The sequence below is a fragment of the Cheilinus undulatus genome, linkage group 16, assembly GCF_018320785.1.
Source record: "Cheilinus undulatus linkage group 16, ASM1832078v1, whole genome shotgun sequence".
In the NCBI taxonomy this organism is placed as follows: Eukaryota; Metazoa; Chordata; class Actinopteri; order Labriformes; family Labridae; genus Cheilinus; species Cheilinus undulatus.
Genome location: NC_054880.1, coordinates 30,713,304 through 30,736,754, shown reverse-complemented (window position 1 = coordinate 30,736,754; position 23,451 = coordinate 30,713,304). Strand labels below are relative to the sequence as shown.

At 37.4% G+C, this 23,451-nt stretch overlaps 1 protein-coding gene across 3 annotated transcripts in view; it reads right to left on the bottom strand.

The window, feature by feature from the left end:
- Positions 1-23,451, bottom strand: part of col22a1 (collagen, type XXII, alpha 1) — a 99,797-nt gene that overhangs the window by 16,937 nt on the left and 59,409 nt on the right. For all 3 annotated transcript variants that reach the window (XM_041809760.1, XM_041809761.1, XM_041809762.1), the window contains 23 exons: positions 22,496-22,528; positions 22,279-22,332; positions 20,486-20,539; positions 20,345-20,398; positions 20,102-20,155; positions 18,486-18,539; positions 17,857-17,961; positions 15,155-15,199; positions 14,550-14,627; positions 13,165-13,200; positions 13,028-13,081; positions 12,254-12,298; positions 11,517-11,552; positions 11,316-11,429; positions 10,956-11,009; positions 9,121-9,174; positions 8,987-9,040; positions 8,826-8,879; positions 8,592-8,645; positions 8,421-8,474; positions 8,238-8,291; positions 8,103-8,147; positions 2,891-2,944 (listed from right to left, as the gene is read on the bottom strand). In XM_041809760.1, the coding sequence (XP_041665694.1) occupies positions 2,891-2,944; positions 8,103-8,147; positions 8,238-8,291; positions 8,421-8,474; positions 8,592-8,645; positions 8,826-8,879; positions 8,987-9,040; positions 9,121-9,174; positions 10,956-11,009; positions 11,316-11,429; positions 11,517-11,552; positions 12,254-12,298; positions 13,028-13,081; positions 13,165-13,200; positions 14,550-14,627; positions 15,155-15,199; positions 17,857-17,961; positions 18,486-18,539; positions 20,102-20,155; positions 20,345-20,398; positions 20,486-20,539; positions 22,279-22,332; positions 22,496-22,528 (1,293 nt within the window). The remainder of the gene's footprint in view (positions 1-2,890; positions 2,945-8,102; positions 8,148-8,237; positions 8,292-8,420; positions 8,475-8,591; positions 8,646-8,825; positions 8,880-8,986; positions 9,041-9,120; positions 9,175-10,955; positions 11,010-11,315; positions 11,430-11,516; positions 11,553-12,253; positions 12,299-13,027; positions 13,082-13,164; positions 13,201-14,549; positions 14,628-15,154; positions 15,200-17,856; positions 17,962-18,485; positions 18,540-20,101; positions 20,156-20,344; positions 20,399-20,485; positions 20,540-22,278; positions 22,333-22,495; positions 22,529-23,451) is intronic.

Genomic DNA, 23,451 nt, shown 5'->3' with positions numbered 1-23,451 from the left:
TATTTATTAATAAAAAAAATATTAACGCTCGTCTTTATCATAATGGGATATAGTCTTCATCATAATATTTATGATTAACGTTAGTCTATTATAATGGGCCAGAATGAAGGGTCTGGTCTAGACCTGCCTTCTTTGTAAAGTGTCTTGAGATAACTGGTTATGAATTGGGGGGTTTACAAACAAAGACTGCTTGAGATGTTCAACTGGTATTGTGCCATTTTTGAAACTGATATGTAGTTGTAAAATTTTAATTACTGACAATGAAAGAGTTCCCTACAGGCTCATTTCTGCCCTATGTTTGAAATGCATACGGCTGCAAACAGAACTTGCTGTCCAAACCATTCTGTCCATTTTTCTGTATGTTCTTTTAAAGCTTACAGACATTGATCAAATGTTGCAGTGCCACCAGTAACCATGGGGGCAGTGTTGAGGACGGATGTAAGGTAATGACAGAGTTGTAGAAGTCTGTGTGAGATGACGACTTCTAGTGGATCGATCTTTATGTCCATTCCAACGTGAACGATGTGTGCATGGATGTGGGCAGTGATGGCTGTATCATTTAAAACACATAAATCTTTGTGTCGCTCTCAAAGGGAGCATTAATAAGCTTTAATATTCAATATTTTTAATGGCAGTAAACATAAAACTTTTGAGTAACTTCTATCAGCAAGGCCCAACACTGACTACTAGTCACTGTCACAACCAGCTTCGGAGCAGGGTCAGGCTTGTTTGGCTAATACATTGACACTAATTTCCAACCCTGTTTGAGACCAATGCAGAGACAAAGTCTTGTCTCCTCACCTGCACACAATGCAGCAAAGCATTTCTTTTCCTATTAGAGAGGCAGTGGATTTTATTGTGCTACTGCTCTAGGATTTTTAAACAGACACCAACACAACATCTAAACCATCCTATCAAATGTTGAAATTTAAAACACATGAAACACTCTGAATGCAAATAATGACAATTCAGACTCACAACAGACTATTACTGCACTCTCAGTGGAGTTAGGTTCAGAGAACATGAGTCCATGTAGAACATAATACAATATATTTTAAAAAAAGAGTATTCTTAGCAGCGCTTAGCAGCAAGTCTGTGCCTTTTGTTGCTGTTAAATATTGAAAATCAAAGATGAACCATTTCAACAGGCATCATCATGAAATTTTTAGAGTTAATGTCAAAATAACACCATTAATCATCTGCAAGTTTCTCCGCAACTCCCCCTATTTGAGGGAGGAGAAGATGGAAATATTCCCTCTTTTAGAGACTTGTGCTGTGAAAACATTCTGTCTCCAGGAGCCAGATGATGAGTTAGGTAAAAAGGATTTCTTGGGAGGTGTTACTTCCTGCCACCAGACAGATGGTGAAATAAAAGTGCTGCAGTCCCTAAATGTGTATGTGAGACAGATATCGGGTACATTTGGTGAAAATGAATGTAATGAAACTCACACGATGTCAAAAGATATAAATGCTACTAAGCTTTATGCTGCCAGTCCTAGATCACTTGTTTTATATAACCGTGATTAAAGATTCTGTGGTCTGAGGGAAATTAAGCTTTCTGTCCAGAACTTTTTTAATCTTAGGAGTGTTATCTGCATTCTATCGATCAATGGAGGAGTGGATCCAGACAGCAGTAATGATTACTTGTAGGAACTGGAAGGTGCTTTAGGAGGGACGACTTTTCAAAGCAGAGGACTGAGCCAAGAAGTGAATCCTTAAATGGGATTATAAAGGGATGAAAAGGGAAGGTCTGCTGTTGATTGAGCTGGCATTTATCATTATCAACAGAAAAATATCAATTATAAGTATGATAAGTAGTTAAGTGAAGTCATTTCTTTGTATAGTGATTTTTTTAAACATGTGTAGCAGTGTTAATGATTTGATTTGCCATCCACTTTGACTGTATAGATGTTTATAATGTGCTGGGAGTTTCCACTTCAACTATCGCTTTGTGTAACAAGAGTGCCCTCTGCTGGGGCTTCTGCAGACTTGTGCAGGGCAGCCTGTGTGCTGTTGCCAGACTGCACTATGCCATAAATAGGTCTGGGCAACAAATTGATTTTACCAATTGAATCATATATATGGAAAATCTTGGTTTTGGAAAGGAGAATCTAGATTTTCTAAAGACCTTCATCCATTGCTCCCCTTGGGCTTTTGCCTGGTGAGTAATTGGTCGGGAACACCCATTAAGAAACACAGGGATCATTTGTACACAGGCTCACTGAGCAGATTAAGTTCTTCTGTGACCAATTACTTAAATAAATTTCAGAATTATAACCAATCCGCAAATGATTCATTCTCATCTTTTGCATAAAAGGTGAAGTTGCCTTTTTGACATGATTGTCCCTATTCTACCTTATTATCAGATGATAGAGTTGTTTTAATGAGGAAAGGCAAACTTTGCACTCAATATCGACATATAATACAAAAAATACAATATTATTCCTCATGCTGGACTCCTAATGTTTAATACTGTCCTGATACTACGGATTGCACTTATTTTAGCTTAATTTAAAGTCAAAGGGGAAATAAATTTTATTGTGTTAAATGTGATTGATGAAATAGGAGCAAAACTGGGTAGTTGTTTTGTCATAAGCTTTGCTTCTATACTTTTAAACAAGATCTGTTTTTTTTACTATTACTACTTTTTACTACTATGCTAGCTACACTCATACCTTCACTATTAAGCTCACAAAATGCAAAAAAAAAAACAAATTACAATGGAAGGATTAACGTCACTGTTTCATCGCCTGAGGCCCTTTTTGCATCTATATTGTGAAAAAAGAAGACTGCAGTGCAGACAGCTATATAATCTTGTTTAAAGATTGTCTAATGTGTTTAAAAAAAAAAAAAGGAATTAATAAAAAAAAAACATATATCCTAAACATACCTCTTTTCCAGGTTTTCCATCACGTCCAGATGATCCAGGCTTCCCATCTTCTCCCTGTTTGGCATATGAGAAGGAAAAATTAAACAAGAGAATGACTTATAATTGAAAACATGCCAAGGTGCAAAAATGTCTATACTATTTTCACCAGACAGTGACAAGCAAGGCTAAGACAGAACTCTAAAATCAAACCAATGCATTACAGCATATCATATTTCTACCATATTCTACTGACAGTAAGTGATGGTAACATGTTTTGTTTGCTAATTGCCAACCATTTTTCATTTGCCATATAAGCTTACTGGAAGCTAACATTTAAGCTAGGGTCTAAAATGTTAAACTGTTGTCACAAAAGTTTATCCTGTCACACTGCAGGACTATACAGATTTCACTTCTACATCACACTAAGGCATTGGCCTAAATGTATACTTCCTTTAGCATGCATAAACATTTCCTTGAACCCAGTAATAATGACCGCCATTTCCATAAGACTGACATTCAGTAAATGTGACTAAGAAGCAGTGGAGGAAAATTCACAGTGTGTCTAAGGGAACACTTCACAGTTCCTGTAATAAGTTGTCTCCTGTCGGTTGGGCTGGCAGGCTTCCTGCCTCTCTGCTGCTCAGTCAGAGCTGTCTGTAATGAGCCATGCTATTGGTCATGGTGCTACGGCGGGAACCTTTCCTGCGGGTGTGTGCTGTGTGAGAGACAAAGCAGTGGGTGTAGTCATTCTTGGGGAGAAGAAAGTGTGTGTAAAGAGTGTTTGACATTGTGGTGCAACAAGTAAAACACTGAATGTGGCTGTGAGTGCCCCACTGAACTCCTGCTACCAAGAGATGTAGCTATGGCTGCTGAGCAGTGGAGAGGATTTTTGCTAATTGATTTAATGTTCTCCAATTTCAAACTTTAGTTGTCTTTGACTAATGTTATGTGAGATGGTTGTTTCATTCTTCTGAAATGTATGTAGGAATTTCATAGAGGAAAGATTTGTTACAGATTTTTGCAAAAGACAAAATATGAAGTTTGGTAATTGGGAAAAAATCATCTCAAATATGAAATTGAAATTATGAGACAGAAAGTTATGAAATAGGAGGTCATTAATTGTGAGATTAAAAGTCAAACTAATGATTTAATTACAATAAAAATAATACAAGAGCAAGTTATAACTATTAGTCAAATTATGAGATTAAGGGTCCAAAAATCATAGTCCTTTTTCAAGGATAATTGAATTATGAAACAGAAAGTCAAAATTTTGACTCATCTCATTAATCCCAGGACAGTCGGCTGCAGCCTGTTTATTTCTGACGGCCACTCTCACAAACATTCACTCCATCTCAGAACAGAAATACACGCTACAACTTACGGAGTAAAACTGAACAAAACTTCCGTTTAGGGTTAAGGTAAGAGATAAAGTAATGATAAGGCTACCAAAAGCTAAATGTCAAAAACATGACAGGCAAAAACCTGATAACGAAATGTGTAATAAAGTCGAGCTGACAGTCATTCCAGCTTACATAGCTCTGGTGTCTGCGTAAGCTACGTAGATACCGGGGCTATCTACATAGCTAACATTTTCTGTATAGCTAAGATAGCATCAGCTATGTTTATTAAATAAAGTTTACTTAGCTAAAGCTACCATAGCTACATAGCTAATGCAGCAGCATAGCTAATGTAGCTCAAGCTAAGTTCACAAGGCAGCTTTGTAAACTATGTAGGTACATAATCTATGTAGCTATGTTAGCTTTAGCTACATTTGCTAAAGGTCACATTACTAAAGCTAACTCAGCTACATTGGCTTGTGTAGCAACATTAACTACATAGCTAACATAGCTATGTTAGCTTTAGCTAAGGCTAATTGAACAAAAGTGAGCCATCATTTGTGTAGTTATTTCAATGCATAATTTAATCCCAGATTAATCTGATCTTTTCCTTTGCTTTATTTATGAAATGCTTCTTATTCTTTAATGTTTGCACTGTGATTATTTGTAACAGCCAGACTTTGTTTATTCATAAAGTTGAATTTCAAAAAAAAATAAAAAAAAATCTAAAACCTGAAATACAACTCACTGGCAATTTATGGCAATTCCTTCGTGAGATATACCTTGTCTGAGATGAATGGTCTGCACCCAGGCCTCTCTCTTTAATTATGACTTCCTTTGTCATAATTTTGACTTTTTATTTTATACAGTACATCGTTTATCTCAAGATTATCCATCCATCCATTATCTATACCACTTCTTCTGTTCCAGGTCGCAGGGGGGCTGGAGCCTATCCCAGCTGTCACTGGGGGAGGCTACTCAATATTATGACTTTATTAATTTCATAATTTTGACTTTATATACCATAGTCAGTCTTTTTTTTAATAATTACGTACCTTTCATATTTTTTTTCACATCATCCAAATCTATCAATAATCTAATCTATGACTGACATGTGTGCATGTTCTTTTTCACTCAAAATGTGCTCAATTTTATTTTCAAATTCATCATAATCCCATACTACTTCCGCAAAAAGTCCTGTCTTCACAGTATTCCTTGCAGGCACAGTATCACCTGCTGACTGGCTGAGCTGCATGGCACCCCTGGTATATCAGTGATACACCATCAAGCAAGAGTTTTCAATGCATGGTTTGTCAGTGGTGGAGCAGTATGGAGAAAGATCATTCGCTTTATTCTGTCTATTAAATAAAAACAACTATGAAAAAAACGATTGGGCTCCATTCTCTCACATCACATCTCTCATAATCATGACTCTAGACGGCCTGCAGAGACTCAAGAGCCATCACTGAGAGCTGTTACAGCAGCCAGTGCCACTGACTCCGAGGATGAGAAACTGCACAGCTCATCAAAACGAGAAAGCACTGTCACCTAACATTTGAAACTGCATAGGGGTAGGTTTTTTCTCTTTTTATAGTGTCAGATTTCCTGAACAATGAAAGCTCACATTTTTAAGGAGAGACTTGGCATAGACTGTGGAAACTTTCACTTCAGGGCAATGCTAGAGTAAAAGAAGGCATGTGGCTGCACCCTGTCCCTACAACGATTTAGTGATGGGCGATAAATAAACTTTCCATTTCTATCATGATTATGGCTTCCCAGGTTCATATAGACCTTTTTGCATCTGACATGGCAATGTTTGTCCAGCCCCTGCCTGGATGACCCATGGTCATTTGTGTAATGCACAATATGTGCACAGAAAGCTTAGAAATCATTTTCTAAAGTGAAAGGCAAAGCATTTTCCATAGCAGTCTCATTTGCAAGAGTACTCTTTATGTTCAACAGATGTTGAACATAAAGAGTACTCATGAATGCCTCTTTGAGTAGTCTGATGAGCATGGATTCATTAAAAACTAAGCAAAGACCCAATCCTGTGGACAGCTATGTTGGCATCAGTGTTTTTTCTATGATCCCTTCCTGTGCACGGAGATATGCCTCTTTCAGTCTAGTCTTTGCAATTTTTTCTGTGAGCATCCCCAAGGTAACTCCACTCATGTGATAGTCACTGTCATCTGTATCAATTAGGCTAACTATTATGTCCTTTTCTGTTACTTGCAATGCCCTGAAACACACTTGGAACACAATAATCAACTAAAATGCATAGAAGCCTGTTGTCGCCATGGTGAGGTGGGAGTCATGTGTCTTCTGTTTATTCTTCTGTTCATCATCCATCTACTTCCTCTTAGTCATATCTTCTGTAAATTCAACATCAGCTTACACTGCTATGTGGATGACACCCAGCTCTACCTATCCACCAAACCTAACTCTACCCTCCTCCCTCTCTGAATGTGTACAGGACATCAAATCTTTGTTCTCACACATGCTGCGTGTCCATTACCCTTAGAAATGCACAAAATGTAAATAGCGCAATAAAAAACTGGTAATGGAAACACCTGAATTTTAAAAAACTCTCAAATATTGCTTAAAAAGTTTTAATGTTCTCATGAGTTTTGTTCCGTTTTGGTATAGAAATATATCGCAAAAGTGCAATGGAAACACTTTTTCTGCATCTACACTTCACAGGACATACCATACAGTGTCACATGACCAGTTCACTCCAAGACAACATGGCGCGATACATGTGGACAGAAGAGGAGACCGAGACTTTTCTTAACATCATACTTATACCCTTGTACATGGCTTTTGCCCCATACCTACGGACTTTGCCTCTGAACTATCACCAACCGCTGCCTTCATATTTTGTTGAAAATTGTCACGACATCCACTGTAGATGTAATCATAACCGTACCAACACGCAGCAGGTTTTTAGTGTCCAGCTTCCTTGCAGGGGAGAATTTTACAAGAATTACAGGGCTCATGCCCAAAACTCCCTTTAATGGAAACACACTCAAAGCGCAATTTTACTTCGACATTTAAGAAATATTACTTTTATTTTGCGAAAAACTGCAATGGAAACGCAGCTACTTCCTTAATTTTAGAAGAGATAAAACTGAAGATTTCCTCATTGGCACTACATCCACCTTAAACAGACAGTTTTCCCTCACAATCAATCACTCCTGAGTATCTCCTTCCCTTCATGCTAAGACTTGGGGGTCATCCTCGACAGCACACTACCTTTCCAACCACACATTGATAATGTGACCAGGTCTACAAACTTCATCCATCCCTCACTCCTAACTCAGCCGCTATGTTGGTTAGTCATTTCCCAAATTGACATTTGTACCTCCCTTCTTTAGTGCCTCCCTCAGAAATCCCTTCAAAAACTTCAACTAGTCCAGAATTCCACAACCTGTTTATTTTTTCAGAGCCTCATCCAATAGTCACATCACTTCTGTTCTTCAGAAGTTACACTGGCTCCCAGTCTACTACCACATTGGCTTTAAGCTTTGCAATAAGTGTACTTCTTTAATTGAGAGGGCAAAGTCAAACTACACACTATTTTTCTTCAAAGTTTTAATTCATTGTAAATATATATGTTTCTTGTCTCATTTATATGTCTTTGCGTTGTAAAGTGGCCTTGAGTACTTTGAAAGGCACCTATAATTAAGAGGTTAGTTCAGCAGGTTTTGTATAGTGTTTCTTGATACATTTTGGCCACAAGAGTATATCAACTTTTCGACAAAAAAATAGCAAAGAAAGCTTGGAAAATATGTCAAATAGTTGGCACTAAGTAGCACAGGTTGTTTTACAAACAACTATTCCCCCTTTTTTTAGTTATCCACTTTAAACACATGAAATCAAGACAGTAGTACACTGACCTTAGGGCCTGGAGCTCCAGGTTCTCCTCTGTGGCCTTTAAAGCCCTGCATAGGAAGAGAAATAATGGTAAATCAGTCACAGCACTGTGCCACGTCAACTTACTTCATCCAATTTCTTTACTGGCAGCTGCTTACCGGGAGTCCTCTAAGCCCAGGACTCCCTGGTGGTCCAGGTTCACCTTGTTTACCCTGAAATGAAAGCAAAAATAGTTATTGTTGCCACATCATGAAATCCAGTCTTTCTTACAAAAAAAACAATGTCTTGTAGTTGATGTTCAAAGTTTAATGCTTGAATAATGACTATTTTTATCTTCTTACAGATTCTCCAGTATCACCAGGTCTGCCATCTTTTCCCATTTTCCCAGGTTGTCCCTGCAAATCAGTGAGAAAGGGAAATAAGTCTCTGTCTGTTAAGACCTGCAATTGCATGTTCAACTCAGATTGCTCAAGTGTTTATTCATGATGCTTTAAGTCAAATGATTTTCTTACAATTAAGCCAGGTAGACCCGGTGGCCCTTGGATTCCTTTGAGACCCTCTTTACCCTGGTGAAAACCAACAAACAAACATAAACAGGTCACAGTCAGCGAAGAAAAAGAAATGATTAATAGCCACTATTACCACACAAGCTGGATGACCTACATGGTAGAAAGAGGAGGTTTGTAAAATAATGACACATGGGTAATACGTTTTCTGATGGGAGAGTACATGAAGTGCAGTCTGACCTTTTCTCCAGGGGACCCTGGGGGGCCGACAGAGCCAGGCTGGCCATCATTACCCTGAAGAGGAAAGAGGTAGTGTCACTGGAGGTCAACAAGAAAAGCTTCAGCAATCAGACCATTTAAAATAAATAAATAAAATATTCTAAAAAAAAATAGAGACTTACAGGTGCACCCATTAAGCCAGGTGTACCCGGATGGCCAGGGGGTCCGGGGTGACCCTGTTAATCAACAAAAACATAATTAAATTATTCTTATTCAACTCATGTCAGACAATGCAATGATAAAAAAATCTGTAAACCTTGTCTCCTTTGTCTCCTGGGCTTCCAGCAGGTCCTTTGTCACCTTTAACACCCTTTAGTGGAAAAAAAGAAAAAACATCAAATTTTAAGGATAGAACAGAAAACATTATTTTGAAATTTCATAATCCTACTATTAAAGATAATATACCTAACCAAAACCATCCCCCTTTGAGGGAGAATGGCAGCTGAGGCTGCTGTGATTGTGTTTATTGATCTGCTATAGCAGCTGGTTTAACTGTTGGTTGGTCTACCTAGCTCTGTTAGATACTTGAACCTCCAGCAGATGGCAATATCTCCCAATAAAAGGAGCACAAAACATGGACTTAACTGCATTTTGCAATCAGCACAACTATTTTACAGAATACTCTTTACAAAACAAACACATTTTCTTTGAAACAACTGTATTGATTGAAGTTTCTTGCCATAACTTTAATTTTTTTTGTTTGTTTGTTTGTTTGTTTGTTGTTTTTTTTGAGTTACATTGCTTCTCGTTCCTCGGTTTTGGGGTCACATTTTGGCACAGGATTGGTTCAATAGAAAAAATGCAACAGAAAGTCCAGGAAGGCATATTTCTCTGTTTACTTATTGATTGTCTGAAACATACAGTAGAGACAGTTTCAGTTTGTTGCAACTCGTTTTTTGAAAAACTGCAATTAAACTTGATACAATCTGTGGAGTATTGATTATTCTTACTCTGCAAAACAAAAATATGAAAAATAAGAGAAACATAGCAATGAATAACATCTACTAATTTGAAATCAAAAAGTACAAAATAAATAAATTAATAATAATAATAATAATATAATAATAATAAAATACCCGCTTCCTGAAACACTGTAACATAATTATGATTTATAAAGTGTGTGCTCACATATTTGATAAAGAACACCTAATGTAGGGGTTATTTGTGCAATACCATCAATTGTCTGGGCTAATAATGGACCATGGATTTTGTAAACACAAAAGGGGATGCTGTGACATGACCTGAGCACTTTTAATACACAAATGACGCTTGGCTCCTCCACCATATTATCATGTAGCCTTTAAAACTTTGGTTCTCAACTTGTTGGTCACAACCCAAAGAATGGGCACAAAGCCATTTGCAGTGGGTTGCAGATATGTGCCTGGAAGAAAATATGGGGCAGGTGTGCTTTTATTTTGAAGGACAGCTCAATCTCAATTTTAAGCCAATTCTTTTTTGTAAAGACAAAACAAAAAAAAAGGTTTTAATTTAAGACTTTTTGGGCTGTGATTTTCTCTACTTAGCAGACAAGCCTCACATCATATGCCCACTGACAAATAACGCTGTGATAAATGTAACTGTTTTCAAAGCATTTTCTCTACTTCCGACTAGTCAATTCAACCCAATATAAATGCCCTTTTGGCCAAATAGGGAACTAGCCGCCACAACCAGGGGCTTTACAGGAGGGAGATAAGAAGTTGGTGGGTCTCATTGCTGTCCTCGCTTGTAGATACCACAGCTAAGTTTTCTTCTTCCTGTGTTTTGTTGTGGTCGCTTCTTCTTTATTTGTTGTTTACTAGCAGATAGAAAACCGTTAAGAGCATTACCATGCCATGGATTGAGGTATGGATACTGTGGCTGAGGCTGTGTCTATCAGTTTTTCCATTATGGCTCAAACTTAGCTGTCATGTGATTGAATATAAATATTACCTTTAAAATATGAATTAAGACCTCTTTTCAGGTGCTTTGATCTTAAACGTTTCCCCCAATTATACTTGAGCCTTGGTAGGTAAAAAAAGAGGTTGACACAAGTCATCAATTAGCTTTAGGTCTTTTGGGAGCATTAAGGGTGCAGTTAGTGTACAAACTTGCCTTTACTCCATCAGCTCCAGGGGGCCCCTGAGGTCCAGCTGGTCCCGGTGGTCCCTGTAATGACATCGTCAGAGCATCAGTCTCTGTCCAGGCAAACACCGTTACTGGGTCCTAATCGTTTATTGCTGCCCCCAGAGGAGGCAGAGCTAATGATGCAGACAGAGCCGCTCCATCCGTCACACCAACTGTGATTGATGATGACAAACGTGTAGCCTGGATCTCATGCCTCACTTAGAGAGTAATACAGCACAGGCTAACACTTTACTGTCCTATTAAGACGAGTATCCAAAAAAGCCTTTGAAGTTCAGGTAAATGGGTGTTAATAGCAGTGAGTGTTTAACAATGGCAGCAGTTTCTTACCTGGAAACCATCTTGACCATCTTTCCCTGCAGTTCCGGGTAGTCCCTTGTCTCCTGGGACTCCTGGGAGGCCTGGTTGTCCAGGTGGACCTGCAGGGCAGTCTGAGCAAACATCCTAAAACACAATGGAGATATGTTCTGATAAAGTGATGGTTCTTAGGTTCCAGACATTAAATACTTCTTAGATGGAAATGCTTCTTACCTTCAGATCCAGGTCAGAGAGGTCAGCTGCCTTTCCCTGAAAAGATGGAATGAAGGAAAGATTGAGGTTCAGTAGAAAGGAGGCAACCAAAGGCCGAAATACAGTAAAAAATGTCATCAAGTTTCCATTAAGTAACAAGACAAACTAATCCAACCATTGACTGTGTGCTAAAATGGACAGTACTTTATGGTCTACCTCTGTTGTACTGAACAAAAGCCAGAATACTCCCACAATGGGCGCTGATGTATTGCAGAGATGATGCAGTTTTAGTCAAGACATGCACAGAAGGAACCTGGAAAAATGTTGGTGGGAATTTTGACTTTCAAGTTTGACCAATGTCCCATCTCCTATCCGTGAGGAGGCTGGGTTTATGGCCCGAACTAACTACCTTGTAGCTTTTGCCTTGTCAATCTTAAAATATTCCTACATTCTGTGGCTCCAACACAACAGTACGCTGACAAGACCGGGGTCACAAATGATTAAATCAGCCAAAGGCAAAGGGCAAGGTAGTTCTTCATAGGGTATCTTTCTTCAGAAGGCCTTGTGACTCAGACCATAAGCACCTTATCTTTCATCAGTGAGCTAGAACTGCAACCACCTTTATGTGTACTCCTCAGTCAAAAGAAAATGACTGAACAGACATTTATTCACCTGAAAACCTTCAAAAATACCACTTTCATTAAATATCTAAAAACAATTCATAAGAATTTAAATCATCAAGTGAAAGTACTACTCACAGGCTCTCCTGGTGATCCCTTTTCTCCTGGCCTTCCTGGTAAACCCTGAAATAGAAAGAAATGCAGAAAACGCATCAAAAACAGTCAATTTAAAGAAAATAATCATATACCATATAAACCCACAAATGTATATGATCACCTTGCAAGTATCATTAACAACTGGACTATTTCTATATTACTGATGTTAAAAAATAAGTTTTTCCAAAAAAAAAAAAAAAAAAAAAAAAAATACTAAAACTTAAATCAGTCTTTAAAATAAAATAAAACTAGGGACAATTTTTCTTAGTTTTAGTCTTTGACAGCAGCAGACTGACAAAAATGTACACCCAAACATGGGGAGTGTAAAATGGCCTGATTTGACTGAGGAAGACTACACAAAAGCATAACTTGAGTTGCATTTAAGTATAACATTTGAAGAAAAAATAAATAAAAGGTGAAGAGTGGCTTGTTTTAATGTTTTGTTTTTTTTTTAATGTATGATGTTTACTTTTTCTGACCATTTTGGGTCTCCCCCATACAAGTATCCTGTATTGCTGAAAAACTTAGTCTAACTAAACCTAATAAAAACGAAAACTAATACAAGCATTTTTTCTTAATTTAGAACTAAAGTACATGAGCCTTGGTATAAATAGTTAAATATTCTGCAGTTAAGCCTTCAACAACGTCTTAATATGCCTATTATGACCCTAATTGTAGTATCCCTGACTACCACTCTGTAGCCATGGATAAGATCCAATAATGAACTCATTTAATCATGCAGTCTTAAAGACGCACATTATGTCCAGGTGGGCCCTGAGGACCAGCAACTCCTGGTAGACCCCTCAAGCCCTGAAAATAAAAAATAAAAAGTCACTAAAAAAGGTTTGTGGATACATACAAAGTGAATATCAGTCTTTACAAAATATATTTACCGCAGATCCTGGTTCTCCATTTTTTCCTGAAGGCCCCTGCAAACAAACAAACAAATGAGGGTTGAATTTTTAAATTCTAGCTGAAAGGCAGTAAATGTAGAGCTGATTTTACACCTACGGTTGATTTGTTCTTCTCTGAAATAATTTGTCATATTGTTACAAAATTACCTCAAGTTTAGTCTGTGTCCACATTTATTTACAAGTGGACGAAAATACGTAATGGTTGAAGAAAATACTTATAATTACATCTGCGTGGCTGTGGCTACTTCAAGTCTGTCTTTTAACTTCAAAGTGGACACACAACTAGGCAGGCTGATGTTAGCTCTAGTCATCATCTTTTTAAAAATATATTTTATGAATTTATCACTGTATGCAGATGATACAGTTTGAAAATTGTTAAATAATTAATGAGCTTGAGCTTCTTTCGCACTTTATAGTCATCTGACAACTCAAAGTGCTTTTGCTCTTACAAATTCAAACATATTCACTCCACATTCACACACTGATGGTGTTTAAAGTATCCATATGTCTTAACAAAACTCTTTTATATGCATCTTTACACCGTCATTAAATGTCTTGCCCAAGGACGCATCAACACGTGACTGAGGGGGGTGGGGATTGAACCCTGACCCTTCTGGTTGAGGGATAACCAACTCCACTAACTTAGTCACATTTAGGGATGACTATGGGTTGACTCAGTTGGTAGAGTTGGTTGTCCTGCAATAGGAAGGTTGTGGGTTCTATCCCAAGCTACTACAGTCACATGTTGACGTGTCCTTGGGCAAGACACTCAACGCCACTGCTTTAACCCTACTGCCAATTCTCCATAGCAACCTCTGCCATCAGTGTGTGAATGAGGAGTGAATGGAGTGAAATGATGTGAATAGTTAGGTGTGGCCTGGGTGTAAAAGCACTTTGAGTGGTCAGACAACTTAAAAAAAAAAAAAAAAAAAAAAAAAAAACTCAAGCCAAATTTTTATTTTTTCAAGTCAATTTCACCATCATGCCAAATTGTGCACAAAACATGCCCAGCTGCAATTTGAAAATGATAAGCCAAAGCACTTCAGAAGACAGTTCAGTTGAAGATGCACATTATTCCTGAGCAATGACCTGCTCATCCACCATATTTTTTCAAGAGATTAATACATGTTAAACTGGATGTGGTAGCTGGTTTAATCCAATAGAGCATAGAGTCTGGAAAAAGCCAACAAGCAACCCACCAAGCTGTCCTGTGCAGACCTTTGGTTTGCACCAAGGTTTAACTGACAGTGCTTACACCAGCACAGATGAAATGCACCGACTTCAGATATGGATTTCAAGCTCGTTTTAATTAAACCAAAAAGTTTAGCTGTGAAACGCCATGACACTGCTTGAAACACACATACCTGTGGTCCCACTTTGCCCTCTCCTGGAGTACCTCTGTCCCCTGGTAATCCTGGTTCTCCTCGTGACCCTGGTTGGCCCTGGGGAAAAGAATAAAAGTCAAAGCCGTGCTCCCCAAATAATGTCAGTTCAGCCATAATATTTGGCGACGAGTCTTACATGGCCCAAGAAACTGACACATTCAGCAGAGCCTGCTGATCCTAGAAATACCACTCAGTTTTTAATCTTTCATGAAAAAAAGAAACAATCTGCAGTTGACATTTTGGTTTTCAGAAGAGAAAAAGTATCGTTGATGAGGGTGAGCAATCTGACACCATAAATCCAGCAACGCCCCCATGTCCAGCCTCACCCAGTCTGGGCCCCCCGACATCAGACTCTTCACAGCAAAGAGCTGGTCATAATCAGAGCAGCGGTCACAGTGCAGTGGACATAGAAATTGCTTTTGCTGCTTTCAACAAAAATGAATTGTTTTTCTCAACCGTGCAAGAAAAAAAAGTTTCTCACATCAATGAAAGTGCACCTGTGCATGATAAAAAAAAACACCTCAGGCGGCAGACACAGAACACACATAAACACACTTTCTTGGAAACTTTTTAAATGATATTACCTTTGGCCCTGGGGGTCCCTGTATTCCCTGTGGTCCTGGATCTCCCTGCAATATCACAAATCACATCAATCAAATTGTTATACCCAAATACGAAAATTAAGCCTCTTTAGAATTAACCACTTAGAGTTGCTGTTCATCATGAAAATAACTGACTGGAGGCCTCAGGGCCACACCTGGCAGTTGTAAAAAACAGAACTGCTGTGTGCCAAATCTGCTGTTCTGCTGTGTTTCTTTAATGTGATATGTCTTAACAATGTTTTTCCTGTTTGGTACAGCTTAGTCAGCAGCACGGCCACATGTCTGAGGTAAAAAATTATGTAGAAACGTGTTGAGTTGCAGCCTCAATGTGCCTACTTAGGCTGGTTTGCTTCCCATGCAGACAGTGATATTGTGTTGTGGTTCAGTATGTATTACAGGCAGGCAGATGTTTACAAGCAGAGCATATGGAGAGAATGAGAGAGACCAGAAAGGAAGAGTATCTTACATTTATACCAATCCCTTCATAAGCTAATGGCTTTAACATTGAAATTATAAACAAACTTACGTTTCTAAACTCTCTTTTATTTCATTTATGCATCCTACTTATGATGAAACTTCTTCTCAGAAATGCATTAATCTGATCTGGATATCATTATGTTGGAGTCTCAAATAGCTAGGTTGAGTTCAGTGACAACTGTCTGTTCCTTTCTTTTCTCTACTGTGGTTACAGAAAGCAAATAGATGTGCCATGTCTCTGTCCTCAGTTCTATGTTCGGCCTACACCTAGCACTGAGGAAGCTAAAGACAATAGTTAGCAGTCTGGATGGACGTCACGCTTGTAACACAAACAACTTCCACAACTACAAGAAATTCATGCACAGCTACTGTTTCTAGGGGTGATGAATTTAAACATTTAAAAATGCTTTTAATGGTTATGGAAACTGCTCTATAAAAACTTAAGTCAATACTTAAACACTTTCCAAAGGCACACCTCCTGACCTCTATAACTGAGGATCCTAAACCTTTTAACCCGCGACCCTCATTATAATAGTACCTGACCTGGGGACCCCTTCTGTTTTCTGGAGGTGGATAAGGAATAGTTAGGCACAGCCGTGCACATTCAGTCGTGAGTAGTTTTTTTTTTTTTTTTTAACATCACAATGACTTCAGTATAAATCTCACCTAATGTCTATAGTTTTATTTTAAAATTTAGTAATTTTCTGCGTTTATTTTTACAATAATGGGTGAAATAAACAATTTCAAAACATTTAAAAATGCTTTTAATTTTATGGAATCACTGCTCTATAAAAACATATGAGAATCTCTAGAGTCAACCAGGCCTGACCACAGAAATGACTTAATCCCTGAAAGCCCAGTAAACAGGCCACTTGATAGATGACTTAGTTATATCAATGTATGTGAATCAGTAGTGCTAGCACTAGCAAGTTGCTAGCATTCAACAGCGTTGGTAGCATGTCCCCAGTCAGCTTTTGGAGCTTGTAGTAAACACATCTGAAAAGAACTTATTGTTGGTTCCAGTCTTCTTAACCAATCATTTTCTTATCCTCTGGTATGTCTAACGCTCTGACATACTTGACTAATAGTTATGTGTCGTCAGCACACTCTGAATACAGACTGATATCATTTTAAAGAGAAGGAAAGTGGTATCAATACGTTTTTTTGTTGCTTGAATGAGTAAAGTGGAATATTGAGGTTTAGAATAAAATTCTGTAGCATGGCTTACATTTCCAATGGATAGTGTTATGGTAACCACTGTGGTGTCCTTCCTTCTATTGCAGTGCTATAATAGTTAATTTAAACTAACTAAATAACTGAAATTAAAATGTTACAATCCTTTTAGTTAAATGAAACTATAAAAACCATAAAACTAAAAACTAAAACCGCATTGTGTGCTTACAAAACTCACTAAAATGAAATAAAACTAGGTAAAAATCTCTTTAGTTATAATCTTTGACAGCAGCATACTGACTGTCATGTACACCCAAGCCTGGGGACTGTAAAATTGTCTGATGTCACTGAAGAAGACTTCACTCAGTGGTTAATTTTAGGTCTTGAGCTGTAGTTAATAAGTGAAAAGTCAGTTTGAATCTATTTTTCTAAAATTATATAGTTTACATATTTTGACATTTTTTTCTGACCCTTTGGGCTCTCACCCCTGACAAGTAACCCATGTTTCTGAAAAACAAAAAAAACAAAACTATCAAAACTAATGAAAAATACAAAACTTAGAACCTTGTTCTGCTGAGCCCAGAGCCCAGGTAAAAGTCACATCAGGTACATCAGTACATTATCTAGGCATTCTGTCACTATTAAATTCAGAATTGAAATATGTATTCTCTTTGTCTTTTTTATGTTTGAGTACCCAGTACTTTAAGAACTATATTGTAAATTCAGCTGTTTATACAAAGGTAAAGCTACTTAGGGGAAATAAATGAAAAAACATGGATGTTAACAGAGTTTTACCACATAAATCACCTCAGTATAAAAGCTTACAGGGAGGTTATTTTTCAACACCAGTACAAAGGTAAATGTTAAAAGAACAGTTAACACAGGAAACACACTTATTACAGCCTCTGTCCCATTAATGCCCTTATTAATTAAATGTGGCTTACATTACCCTAAAAGTTACCCAGAAAATCCATAATATGTGTGTGGTACAATTAATTAAAATAATGCATGTGAGACAAAAACATGTGTCTTACAGTTTGGCCATCTTTTCCTTTCCCAGGTGGTCCTGGTGGTCCTGTCAAACCGGGCTCTCCAGATGGGCCTGTGGGACCTTGTTGTCCTGGTTTACCCGTTTCCCCCTAAAATAGTTGTTGCAGTAAAGACAGAATGTTATTGTCTCTTGAGGCTACAAGTACATCATTAAGCACCTTAAATGCTCAAGTGAAACTTTTGTTTTTAATAACTCCACATCAGTTTCTACTTTCACTTTAAGGCCAATGAATGAACTATGGCATATGTAATGTTAATCATGTATCATGTCCTGGAAGTTATGACTTATTTCCCTCAAGTCAGCTTACGTAGATGAGTAGAAATTCAGGAGGTTGTTCAAACAAACCAAACAGTAAAAATGCAGTAACTACAGAGTATAAAGTAAAAGGTCACACAAGACAGAAGAGTACGTTCTCATCATGTTTGATCTCTATCTGTTGTCTCTGTACGACTGTAATAAATTCCCTTTGCTGCTGAAACAATAACAGAGGACACAGTACAAGGTTATTCCCTCTTTTTCACTCTGCACAGCAGAAACCAATCCTGAAATAGTCAAATACTTTTAACAATAAAACATCCAACTATAGCAAGTGTATGTTTCAAATGGACTGACCTTGTCTCCTCTCTGCCCAGCTGGACCAGGAGGCCCAATGATCCCTGGTATGCCCTGAAGAGAGAAAAGAAAGAAAACCATTCCTTCTGTAGGCAATGCAAGGCCAGTTTATTTATAGAACACCATTCAGACATGAAGTACTCAAAGTGCCCTGCAGTTAAGAACAGAACATACACATATACCATAAAGCACATTTAGTTCAGCTATAAAGATATTAATGATGAAGCACATTAATATATAAGAGAAAAAAGGCAAAAAATGACATTAAACAAAAACAAGAGGTTTAGTGGCTAAATATATTAAAATATCTTTAATGGGGTATCTGTTCTGTGTAACTAACAGTGTTATAATGCACCATAGACACAGACTACTGAGGCTTACTTCTGATGGACAAAGATTTACCTGCTAGTCTTGCCTTAAAAAAAATGGATTCTGTTAAACGATAAACCTCAGAATATCCCACTGTGGATTTGGGCTCACAGTGACTACCCCCACAGAGACACTGTAGTGGATAAAGTCTTCGACAAAACCTCAGTGCTTCACCAATAGTAATAGAAATACCCTGGTATGTTTTACAAGACACTTTGTTTAAACACTGCAACTAGATATGTACCTGTTGTGAAAATTACAGCCAACACCAATAACAATGTTGGAAATAATGATTTAGCTGATACAGATGTTTATTCACAACTTCTTTTGGTGTAATACTCCCACTATGTCAAAACTTTATCTCATGTTTGAACACAAAAACTGTTAAAAGTTTGTCAAACAGGTGACCTCTTCTGCCTCATAAAAAAAGAAAAAGAAGTTTCTTCTGCTTGATAGCCAAGTGTATGCACTTATTATTAAGTTTTATTGAGTAAACTTTAACTGCAGGGCGACGGAAACCATTTTACTGTTGTTTTAATAAAGTCAACTTAATGTACAAGAAAAACTGAGTTGAGTTTTTATCTTAAAATAGCTCAGTACCTGCTACTTAACAAATGCTGTTTTTCAGTGCGTTTTACTTAAGGTTCTTACCTAAACACAAATCCAAGAACACATCACACAGGATCTAGTTACTTCACTGAAGCCAAACACTTATTTCTATTCCTGTTTTTACAGTAATCTGTTTGCATGTTTTTTTTCACAGCAAGGTTTACTAACTGGGTTTTACAGCGTTCCTTCTTCAGTCAGCTTGCTTAAAATCCACATGTTTAAATTTATGATTTCAAATCAGAGCGACTCTGATCTTCTGAGCAGATAGGGAGAGTAAAATCACTCTTAGCACGCCACACACCACAGGGAAATCAGGAAAAGATCATCTTTAGATAATCTGGCCTTTGCTGACTTTGGTCAGAAGGTGGGAATCAGACCCAAAATAGACACAATCATCTCATAGTGTGTGATTTTTATTCAAATTTTCCTACAAATTTACTGCATATATCAGAATTTTAGCAGTTATGTTGCTTTAACTTATTCAGATGATTAAGTACAAAAATTGTGTCAAGTCCATCGGTGATTGTGACTGAAATGTATACTTGATAGTTTGCTATATAGACATCAGCATTTTACAGATTATCAGTGGAAACACAGGCAGTGGGTTCTAACATGTTAAAAATAACGCAGCGACTTACCACATTCCCTGGTAATCCACGAAGACCTTGAGTACCAGGTGCACCAGGTGGACCCTGGGAGAAAGAAATAAACCAATCAGAACCATGCCTTTTTAATGAATTCTTTCTTTTGTGGGCTTATTATGTCTTTATTCAGATAAAAGAGTGGATACAGTTAGGAGCTGGGACACAACAGTGTAAGAAAGGAGCCTCAGGTCAGACTCCAGCCCAGAATGTGGCGGTAATTAAAATATTACAACTCACAGGGTCTCCAACACGCCCTTGCTCGCCTGCAGGTCCGGTGTCACCTTTTGGACCCTGGAAAAAAAAAAAAAAGGAAAATTAGATTTAATTTCTGCAGCGCATTAAAGCGGATCACATGAAGGAGGAATCCAAGTGTCTTACCGCTGGTCCAGCTGGTCCCTTAAAGCCTTGCTCACCAGGTAACCCTCTTTGACCCTTCACAGGAAGCATATTAATTAACAGGAGTTTCTGCCCTTAATGTCATAATAGGTTTGTTTTAAATATTCTTGTTGCAATTATAACAGCATTTCTTATTAAACTCTAATAGTATCATAAAGACATGAAATTAATGAAGGTTGTCATCCATGCATGAAGGATTTCTACACTCTCACACAGGCAATTAAATGAACACCATGAAAAGTTATAGGATGCAGGGGAAAGTCAAACACAACAGAATATAACTGCATATTTTTCAAAAGTGTGATAATAAATGTATCTGATAATAATCTCATGGTGTACTTTTGTTTGGATATGCCAGACATATTGCAGTGAACCCTTTCCCACCTAAAGAGTATACATCCATAACAGTGAGTATATAGAACCAGGTCACTGCCTAAATATTGCTAATAGTTATATTTATAGGGCCAGATTTAAAAATTCTCTGGAGCTTTCTGGTTGCAGCTTGGCTGTGGCACTGTTACCATGCCAGATCTCTGCTGACATCTAGTGGACTCTACTTCACAATTCAGGATGAAGTTTGGCCTTAAACAAAAGACATCAGTTTAAAAAGTCTCTCTCAAGCTGCTCACTCCTGACTCACACTCTGGCATGGACTGATTAAAGTTCTCTTTTAAAAATAGAGGGTTTTATACAGCAGCATGCTTTGAGATGAACTCCCCAGATTCCCACAGAAACAGAAACACACAACCTCAATTCCAAAGAAGTTGGGACTCTGTATAAAGTGTAGTGAAAAATTGCATGCAATGATTTACAAATCTTATTCACAACAGAACATAAAACAAACAAATACAGATGTTGAAACTGAGACATTTTAACATTTCATGGAAAATATCTCATTTTGTCATTGATGGTGGCAAGACATCTTACAAAAGTAGGGACAAGGCAATAAAAGGCTAGAAAAGTAAGCAGTGCTAATTGAACTAATTATGTTAATTGGCAACAGGTCAGTAACAGGACTGGTTATAAAAGGAGCAATTTAGGGAGGCAGAGTCTCTCGGAGATAAAGATGAGCAGAGGTTCACTAGTCTGTGAAAAACTCTAACAGTTGTGGAACAAAAGATTCAGAGAATCTAGAGAAATCTCTGTGTCCAAGGGACAAGACCAACTGGACTGGAGCATTAAAGGTAAATTAAAAACAGCTGTGACTCTGCACAAGAAATCACTGCATGTTATCTATTTTCAGTCCAAAGTGCCTTGCACATCAACAATGACTTTAAAGTCAGACAGAGCCAATGAACACTACATAATAATGCAAACATCATAGAAACAAGAGTCATAGATGGAAATGATAAAAGAGATAAAACATAATTTATCCCGCAAATACAGTAAAAATGGGTAAATATCAGGCTGTGCTAATTTTCTAGGTGTCATCAGATCTTCAGACTGTCACAGTAGCTTAAAGCTGCTTTGTCGCAAGGGGATGCTCATGACTTGTGAAAACCTTCATGACCTTATATTAATCACAAAGGTTTCAAATATCATTGGCTGTAGTTAACAACACCGAAAAAGCTCCGGGTTGTAGACATATTTGTAGATCATCATTGGTAAACTGTAGCTTCAACACAGTCACATCTCTAAACTCCATCTAGTGTAAGGGCAGTAAGATTTTACCATTACTGCAGTTCTTTATTCTGGTCTTGCTTACACCTTTCATTGACAGAACAAAGGTGGATATTAGGAAAGAACTCAGGGGACTTTCTTTCTTTTCAACTCACCATCTCTCCAGGTTTCCCTTGATCCCCTTTTTCTCCTTTTGCTCCAGGTGTTCCCTAAAATACAAAAACATGAAAAAGAGGAGTTGTTATGAGATAGCAAAGAGAGGAATACAAAGAAGAAGAAGGGTTCAACTAAAATTGACTTGAAAACTTGTTTTTTGTGTCATTAAACATCTCTTGAAATGTTAGGTCAAGATTGATAAAAGTTACTACTCACTGGTTCTCCAGGCTCAGGGATGACATTTGCAACCTTTGAGAAAAAAAACACAGTAGATAATATTATTCACATAGTCAGTGGAAAAACAGTCATACTGTGTCACTGTTTCTTTTTTATACAGCACAGTTCTGGGAAAAACTTCATGGCTGTAACCACAGGCAGAGTCAGGGGTGACATATTGAGCTCGTGTTCAGAATATTTTCTGAGGAGCCCTGAATCTCTCAGGTTGGTAACAAGACACTACTGCCGATTATTATGATAGAAAAATATGAAAAGGAAAAGATATATAAAATGAGCCTGCTGATCACAATCATACTTGAGAATAATTAATAAATTATATTCTCTTTTCTATTGGACTTCATACCAACTAAAGTGTAAAAAAACCATTTAACATTGTACTAAAGCTTAAATTGTATCTTTTCTGTTCATGTTTGAAAATAAAAAGACAATTATGTAAACCTTTATAGTGAATTTCTTGTTGTTTAAAATGAGAGTGTAACAATTTTCTCCAAATTATCATAAATTTCATAGCATTTTAAACATACATTTCTTATTGAGATTGCTTGAAAACAGCACTTATGGCACTGATGAGCAAAAAGACAGCATGTCACTAGAACCCCAAAGTCAGGGTTACCTCCAAATTCAAAGATTTTTGCTCCATCCTTAGCTGTAACTATACATGTAAGGTTGAATGATATCAGAAAAAAGCTATATTCTAGTATCTTATCACTCTGTAATTTAAATTGCGATGTGAAAATTTGCAGGAAGTTATATAAACCAATTGGCATTCTGTTAAATCAACATTTAATGTTCCAATTATGATCTAATTATGTTGGGCTTTTTCCATTATTATGTTAGGGCCAGACTGGAAGAGAATAAATGTAATGCACATTACAATTTATATTACCTTGATAATGACTTTAGGAGTTTTAAACATAGGATTTTTGGCCCCTTTT